The sequence below is a fragment of the Gavialis gangeticus genome, unplaced genomic scaffold, assembly GCF_001723915.1.
Source record: "Gavialis gangeticus isolate Ggan-Ray unplaced genomic scaffold, GavGan_comp1, whole genome shotgun sequence".
In the NCBI taxonomy this organism is placed as follows: Eukaryota; Metazoa; Chordata; order Crocodylia; family Gavialidae; genus Gavialis; species Gavialis gangeticus.
In genome coordinates, this window is record NW_017729024.1 from 164,493,926 (window position 1) to 164,502,728 (window position 8,803).

The window sequence follows — 8,803 nt, forward strand, 5'->3', positions numbered from 1 at the left end:
GCAAACAGGAAGGAGCTAGGAAGCGGCCAGCCAAAACAGCGCAGCATGACAGGGAAGAGATGATTGCTCTTGCCCATCAACCAGCTGCTGTCTCAGCCAAGCAGCAGGGTGCTACACAAGCCTGACAGCAAACCTCCTCCACTTGCCCCAGATGCACACCTTCCCTGGCTCTAGCCTGTGTCATGGTGACCCTGCCCTGTGATGCGGCAGCGTGGATAAACACAGCCCCCGTCTGCAGGGCTGTCAATTCTCCAGCTGCAGCAGGCTCACTTGAATCAGAGCAAAGCAGACCAGGCTTGGGGCAAAACACTGAGAGCAACTGCATGTACCAAGTGTGCTAGGAGCACTGAGCACAGCATACGTGGTCCTAGGGGACAGTGGGTCCAGGAACCTTCTGTTTTAATACAATTAGCTCTGGATTACAGACCTGGCTTGTTAAATGCTGAAGCAAACCAAACTCCTAGCATGGTCAAATAATACAGCGGGGGTGGACTGCTCTTGTACCTGACAGGAGGGAGGCTGTGCTGTGCAGGACTGTTCCCTAACGAGATCTAATGAAATCCAGCTGTCCCCAAAATCACCTACTGAAATGAGACTGCTGCCTTGGAGTGGCCTGGCTCTTCTAGGCATAACCTGAGCTTCTGGGGATGGTAAAAATCCCTCTTCACCAACGAGACTGTCTTGATTGTTTGGAGATGGAGGCCAAGGAACCTATTGCTATCTTATGTATTACTCCAACACCCCTACAACTGATTCAAGCCAGTGGATTTTCTCACTGACCAGAAGCCAATGATCAAGGAATGGACTTTACACTTAGCTGCTTGTCACGGATAAGGCATTCAAGAATTACCTGATGGCCAGAAGACAAACAGACTGGAGTTGTGGCAGACAAAATTATGGCACCTTCCTGGTCCCAAGCATGGTAAGCATTCACATCAAGAGCAGATTCCCCAACCAGCCAGATCGAGTTGAAATGGAGCCTGGTATGCTGAGACCAGCTGCCTCCATGACCACGTGGCTCTTTGAGATGGGAGAGCTCATGCCTACCCCGGTTTATGCCCTTTTTCACATTTTGACAGCTTGCCAACTGAGTTGGACAAACTCTGGACCCTCCTGAGGCAGGAGCCTCTACAGGCATGATGGAGATCACTGCAGATTGCTGCACAAGGAAGGATTTAATAGAATCACAGACAAGGATGGTTGGAGGGACCCCAGGAGATCACATCTAGTGCAGTCCTCTGCTCCAAGCAGGACCAAGTCCAGCTACATCATCCCAGCCATGGTTTTGTTGAGCCAGGTCTTAAAGACCTCCAAGGATGGAGTCCACAACCTCTCTGGGTGACCTGTTCCCGTGCTTCACCACCCTCCTCATGAGAGTTTTTCCTAATATCCAACCTCAACTTCCCTAGCTGCAGCTTGAGCCCATTGCTCCTTGTTCATCATCTGCCCCCACTGAGAACAACCCAAATCCATCCTCTTTGCAGCCCCCCTGCAGGGAGGTGAAGGCTGCTCTTCAATCCCCCGCGATCTGCAGACTCAATCAGCCCAGTTCCCTCAGCCTCTCCTCGCAAATCATGTCCCTCAGCCCATGAATCATTTTCATTGCCCACCACTGGACTCTCTAACTTGTCCACATCCTTTCTATAGTGGAGGGCCCACAGCTGGACACAGGACTCCAGATGTGGCCTCCCCAGTGCTGAATAGAAGGGAAGAATCACTGCCTTCGATCTGCTGGCATCGCTCCTACCAATGCAGCCCAGGATGCCAGTAGCCTTCCTGGCAATGAGGTCATACAGTTGACACGGAGGCACACTGCTGATTTCCCAGAATGCTCCAGACCCAAGACCTTCCTGCTGCTGGTGCAAACCCTTGCTATGCCAGAAAACCACCGCCGTGCAGCGTCTGTTCCAGTAGTATCAGCAGCAAACTATTTTTAGTAACTAGCAGCAGTTTTAAACCATGTCAGCTGCAAGCTGCAAACAATTCTGTCCAGCAAGTTGCAAAGAGAAGAGCCAGAAGCAGAAGTGAGGCAATGCTGCTCCGGTGCCCACAGCCGGCATGGGGAAACTAACTATAAGCTTCCATTTATTTCTGGTGACAGTTAGGAGGTTCTGACCACTGAGAGATTAGGCAGCTTTGTAGCCATCCCTGCACTTCCTAATGCTCCAAGACCTGTGCTGCTGATGTCTACTGGAAAATTACTCTAGACAGTGGTATGCAAGGATCACCATGTAACCCTCTGCCTCGAGTCCTGTTCGTACAGAAGGGCAGCATAAAAAGGTTAATCCTTAGAGGCGGTCTGGCCGTGGTGAAAGACCCCGGAGACGCTCACCTTCCATGGCGTACTTCATGTCCTGAGCAAACAGATTCCACATGACTTCAGCACTGATCTTCCCAACAGCAAGCTCCTGCGGAAACCTGAGTGAGAAATTTGGAAGAAGCGTTAGTGGGGTGCACAATGAGGGGCGATGTCATTCAGCCCTGAGCTAATCTATGTGCTGAAAAGTTCAACCGGGAGGAAATTTCCTTTATATCTTGAGGAGACACAATGCCAGCCACACTGGAAATATCTCTGCTGCCATGACTGCTCTGGGCCTGTAGACGCCAGCCATGCAGTCGCTGGTTTTGAAAACAACTACATACTGTAATTCCCTGCCGTGTTAGCTCACAATGCTTCTCCCTCCTACACCTCTTCCTTTTCCACTTTACACAAGTGACTCCTTAGCCTTTGTTGGGATTACTGCACAGCATTGCCAACACCAATCAGGTATCTCTGCAACGTTAAAAACCATAATCCCTAACCATAACCTGTCCCTCTGCCTTCAGAGAGACATCAAATGTTTGTCTTTCACCTCCTCAAGGGCAGTCATGGGTCCCCTTTCCCAACCCGGCCCGAAGCAATATCTCAGTACGGCACAAAATGTAATGCTCCAAAACCGGTGCAAAACGCTGTCACCAAACGTGAACGTTTCAAAAGTGCACCCCAGAAAACTGCACAAGAAAAAACAACTCTCACCCCATTTTCAGGTGTCTCACTGAGCTCAGGACTGAAATAAGCAAGGTGTAGGGGTGCGAACTCCATCGAAACTGAACTTTTTGAAACTCTTCCATCCCAAGCAAAAAGTTATTTATATAGACAGAGACAAATAAGACAGAAAGACAGACAGACAAGATAAGTATTCTCTATCAATACACAAATGACAGAAAAGGTAGAAGGCAGAACAAACAAAGAGGCTACTTCTAGTACGAGCCATAAAGGACATGGAGACTTCTTACTGGTTTAGGACAGGGATGTATGAGTTTTTGTCCTCTTCTATAATAGACACTATCAGAGTGATGAGTTTGGGCCAAAAATCAAGGTTCCTGATGCTGGGGCCTTGCTCCTCTGGAGGGAGATCCTGATTTTTGTTCTGAAAAGGAAGCCACAGGAAACTAAGTACTGAGTTTAAACTAGAAGATGACTTCTCATCATGCCGCCTGTTTCATGTGCACTCCATATGCCACCCCCAGCTGAAGGAGCCAACATCCCGTCTCCCTCCTGACAAGTCACTTGATGGAGAACAAACATCCTGGCATAACAGTCATGCCGCTAAAGGGCGAGTCTGGCACTTGGTATTAAAAATTGCCCCTGCGTCAAAACCAGAGGCAAGCTGATGAAGTTGTTGCTAACACTTTCCAACCTAGAATATCTTGAACTTTCTGGTTGCATGGTTGATATTTACTTCTCTACCAGTGCTGACAAGAAACGCACCCGCCTGCACGCTGCCAAAAAGAAAGCGCTACAGCAAGTAGAAACTTAACAATTTAGGTCTTGATGCTTATTGTACAGATCAGCAACCGCAGCACAATCCTCCCCGCCCCCAGTCATAAATGAGATTCAATACAACAAGCATCTAGCACCAAGTGTATGCAGTGGAAACCCAATTTTCTCTATTAGCCTAGTATCTGTTCTAATTAGCAGTTGCTTACAGAACATGATGTCAAATCTCCTCTCTCAAATATCTGCTCTAATCATGGAATAAATGTTTGATTCTCACAGAAGTGATCTGCAAAGCAATTAGTTACTGTAAAATAAAGATCTTCTTTCATTCAAAGCCCAATCAATGCTCATCAGCTGGCTAGGATGAAACTGCATTCGGAAAACTGCAAGCCACAAGACGTCGTGGAAGTTAGGAAAGCTCCAGTAATTATATTTACTGTATTAACTCAAGTCACTTGGCAGCCTTGATTTCCGCACATCTGTCTGCTACTCACAGGATCCAGCTGATATTCGCGGCTGTACAGCTCGTGGCAGTTGTTGAAGATGTATTCATAGGTCGAGTTCAGACAGGCCTTAACGCAGTCCTTCACGACTTGACTGGCTCGGGGCGGACTCTGGAGTTCTTGGACCTGAGAGGAAGCACGACTGAAGTTAATCACAAGATATGGTTTATGGAAACATAAGGGGAGAAGGGACCTCAAGGACCACCAGTCCAGTGCACGAATACAGGACATGTCATTTCTAATCCATCCTTATCCAGCCTCTTCTTGGAAACCTCCAAAGGAGAGTCCAGGACCCTCCTGAGCAATCGCTTCCTCTCTCCTGCTCTTCGCATGAGTTGGATTTTTTTTCTGAAAGTTAATCGCCACCTGGTTTGCTTCAGACTGAACCCACTGCTGTGTGCCCTGCCCCTGTGACAAGGGAGAGGAACATTTCTGCCTCTTCTGTATGGCAGCCTTGCAAATAACTGAAAATTGCTATCATCCGCTCCATCCACCCCACTCAGCTCCCTTCCCTGAAACTAAATACACCTAGTTCGGTACCTCGGTACCTCTGTATTCATGGGGAGAAGGAGGCTGAAAGGGGAACCTGCAAGGACCCACAAGAAACACAGGCATGTGCCTGGATCCACATCCATCTCCACTGCTCAGCATCGGACTGAGAACTGCACAGGATGTGCCTCTTGGGTCTGCACCTAGAACCCAGAGCCCTCTTTGAGGGTAAGTGCAGAGCTCAGGACCTGGTGCGGTCTCCCACCATTTATGTAACAGCAGAGTCACCCAGGGAGTCACCGCAGTGGGCTCCAGGCTCTCCTCAGCCTACATTTCTACCTCCAAAAAGGGCACTATTCACCAGGCTAGTGAAAAGTGTGGATGGAGGACCCCTCACGCTCCTCCTGCTCTGTGCAGCCAAGACCTGTGGGGTCAGAAAGCTTGTGCAAGAGGGAGCCCAGCTGATGGAAATTCAGCTGACAGTACAGTCCTGTTCCTTGGGCTGCTTACACAGGTTAAACAAGACAATTGGAGAAACAGAAATAATCCGAAGAGCAGGGACCAGAGCCCTGGGCTCCATCCCCAGGCAAGTGCCTGATCAACTAGACCAGAGTCAGGCTCTCTCTTGCTTGTTCTCTTCCTGGGCTGCAGACTCCCCACCCAAGCCTGGTGATTCGGGCAGCCTGAGATGTGCAAGATCCTAGTTTGAATCTCCTCAGGCCAAGAGAGCCCAGAATCTTCCTCCTTCATCTGCCACATTATTGAGGGAAATGACTGTGGCTCCTGTGCTTCATGCCAAGTTCAACCCCGCTGGTGTGTTAGGTGGGCTCAGAGAACTTCTTCCGCACCAGCACCTACCAAATGCTTAGACAAAGACTATGTCCTGCTCCATCACAGAGGAGGATTGTAACAGAGGTTATGTTGTGGGGAGAGGGGGGAGGAGACATGCAGCTGCTCATCTTGGGATGCTCCACATAGGCACGGTAGCTTAGGTTCAGGTCCCAAATCATAGAAAATGAGGGCTGAAGGGACCTCAGGAGGTCACATCTAGTCCAACCCACTGTTCCAAGCAGGACCAGACCCAACTACATCATCCCAGACAAGGCTTTGTCTATCTGGGTCTTAAACACCTCCCAGGATGAAGAGTCCACCACCTCTCTGGGTAACCCATTCCAGTGTTTTACTACCCTCCTAGTGAGAAAGTTTTTCCTAATATCCAGCCTCAACTTCCCTTGCTGCAACTTGAGCCCATTGCTCCTTGTCCTGCCCTCTGCCCCCACTGAGATCAGCCCAGCTCCATCCTCTTTGCAGCCCCCCTGCAGGGAGGTGAAGGCTGCTATTCAATCCTCCTCGGTCTTCTCTTCTCCAGACTCAATCAGCCCATTTCCCTCAGCCTCTCCTCACCCATCCTGTCCCCCAGCCCCACAAACCATTTTCGTTGCCCTCTGCTGGACTCTCTCCAATGTGTCCACGTCCTTTCTGTAACTGGACACAGGACTCCAGATGTGGCCTCCCCAGTGCTGAATAGAGGGGAAGAATCAACTCCTTCGATCTGCTGGCAGCGCTCCTACTAATGCAGCCCAGGATGCTGGTAGCCTTCTTGGCACCAAGGACATACTGCTGGCTCCTGTTCAGCTTCTTGTCCCCTGTCCCACCCAGGTCTTTGGCTGGGCAGCTGCTGCCCAGCCAGTCTCACAGTCTTCCCTGTTGTTAGGAAAGCTCCCGGGGAGACTCCATCAGAGCTCATGGCACCTGATGGGCAGAGTCCCCAGTAAACCATATGATTTTTAAACTTTATCTTTCACCAATAACTGTAACCCACATTTTAAAGTTGCTGACAGAGACATTTACAGCATGTTGCCATACCCTTTCTCCTCTGGTAGACTTAGTCTTTTGTTACAGATTCATTATTTTAACTAAACGCATGCTGCCTTCCTGACCCATACGGGTTGGCAGGCATATTATCTAGGATGAGATACTATCCTAGGACAAATCTGCTATTGCTCTGCATTCCAGCTTCTTTTAACTTCTTAGTCTTATGAATCAGGAAGCATAATTTCACATTTTCAGGACTTGCAAAACAGAGTAAGCATTTTAAAAGAGTTAACAGGAACACAGGGCTGGGAGGAAGCCGTGCAGTGAGTTTGTGCCTTTGTTTTTCAGAACCTAAAACAAGTTTTTTAGGCAAGGAAGGTTAAGTGAGGCTTGATGAAATGGATGATTTGTAACTCCATAAATGATAAATCCATTTGCTTTAAAAGCCAAGGATTAAGGTTAGCAAGAGACAGTGTACTCACCTTCTACAGAATTTATAAAAACCACGAGGTTAAAAACACAAATGAAGAGCTGAAGATCTCAAAAATCACACACTGACATAGTGATAAACAAAATGCAACTACAAACAAGCATGTTTCGGTACTGCATAAAAACCTTACGTAACAGCTCATGGATCTTTTTATTAATACAAATGTTATCTTGACTCCACTATTTTCTTTCAAGGGATACTGCTACATGAGAGCTATTACAATTTATAAACATATTTATCAGTCAAGAGATGCTCTGGTGCAAACTTAATTGCTATCTATTGATTTTTTTTTCCATGTGGCTCTACAGGAGTTTATACCATTGTAAGTAAGTGAATGTGTGAGAAGCTACCTTCAGAGAGACAACACATGCCTCTCAATGCAATTGTACGCAGTGTCTGTGATATGAAAATCTTGATGAAAGAACATTATTGATTTTGCCTGAAGAGTTGAAGATGTTGTGAAACACCAATAAGAGCTTATCTGGACGGCAAGAGATGCATGATGCCTTTTCCCTTCTTCTAAGTGCCTAATACATGTAGGCACGAGCACGATGGATTAGATGTTCACTGCGACGTTCTCTTTTATGAGTACAGGATACCTCCCGCCCCCTCCTAACCTTCATTCGGAAGAACGTGATGCTGGTCAGCAAGTCCACTGTGGATTTCAAGTCTTGTAACCGCTCAGGACTGCTGGCTGGGAAATTGTTCTATGGGCACAAAGAGGAAACCACGTTTGAAAGAGCTATTCACAGCCTGCACAAATAGCTGAGAAGAACAGACATATGCAGGTGAGCTCCCCTGTCAAGCCAACAGCGCATGCATGCTCTCTCCTGTACTCCAGGCACCAACCAGCACGGGATGGCGAGCACTGTAAACTGAAGGGGCAAGTGCGGCTCAACGCACCAGGCAGAAAAGACATTCCCAAAACAAAATGCTTATTTCCTCCTGGCACGTGGAAACTAGCAAGCAGGAATTAGACAAGCATCCCAGAACAACAGGCCCGTGAGCACAGCACGTGCCATGCACAACACCCGACTGTAAGAGAATCACTTGCATCAGAGCTAGCTAGAAAGAACATCAGCTGTTTGGTGGGGACAATTAATTAGGAGCCCATTTATTGCAATCAAGACTCATCATTACAAATTAGAGCTAATCACACTTTACCACAGCATGCATACTCTGCTGCCATTTTTGGCAGACAAGATAGACTACAATTCAGTGTACATGTATTTCCTATAGTACACTGCAGATACTACAAAGCGTTCCTGGAAATCAGCTTTCTGGGGGCAGAGGGGAGGGGAACAGGGTTTTTCAAAGCTCTTTTTTAAGTGGCAGTTGACTATACCGACTTCCAAGCCTTCCTCACTAACTGCAATGCAGACGTGGTCTGTGCTGGATCATGGAGCTTGAGGTGTGAGGTCACTAGGGTTGTGCCTGGAGCTCCAGCCCAAACTACGTTGTAACAGACAGCAGATTTTGTTCTCTGCACCCTGCCCTGCTGTGGGGAACATGGACCGGCTGGTTTCACACTCTGAACTGGGCACAAGTTGATGGAGAGGAGGTATAGATTGGACATCCGCAAAAACTACTTCACGGTTAGGGCGGCTAGGAGCTGGAACCAACTTCCAAGAGAAGTGGTGCTGGCCCCTACCCTGGGGGTCTTTAAGAAGAGGCTGGATGCCTACCTGGCTGGACTCATTTGAGTCCCGTTTCTTGTTTTGGGGTTTTGTTGTTCTCCCGCCCTGG

General features: G+C 48.2%; 1 protein-coding gene across 1 annotated transcript in view; it reads right to left on the reverse strand.

Annotated features, from left to right (window-relative positions):
- UNC13B (unc-13 homolog B) overlaps positions 1-8,803 on the reverse strand; it is a 339,671-nt gene that overhangs the window by 84,632 nt on the left and 246,236 nt on the right. The window contains exons 23-26 of the mRNA XM_019518288.1: positions 7,675-7,764; positions 4,255-4,389; positions 3,277-3,410; positions 2,333-2,418 (exon numbers count right to left, since the gene is read on the reverse strand). Of these exons, the coding sequence (XP_019373833.1) occupies positions 2,333-2,418; positions 3,277-3,410; positions 4,255-4,389; positions 7,675-7,764 (445 nt within the window). The remainder of the gene's footprint in view (positions 1-2,332; positions 2,419-3,276; positions 3,411-4,254; positions 4,390-7,674; positions 7,765-8,803) is intronic.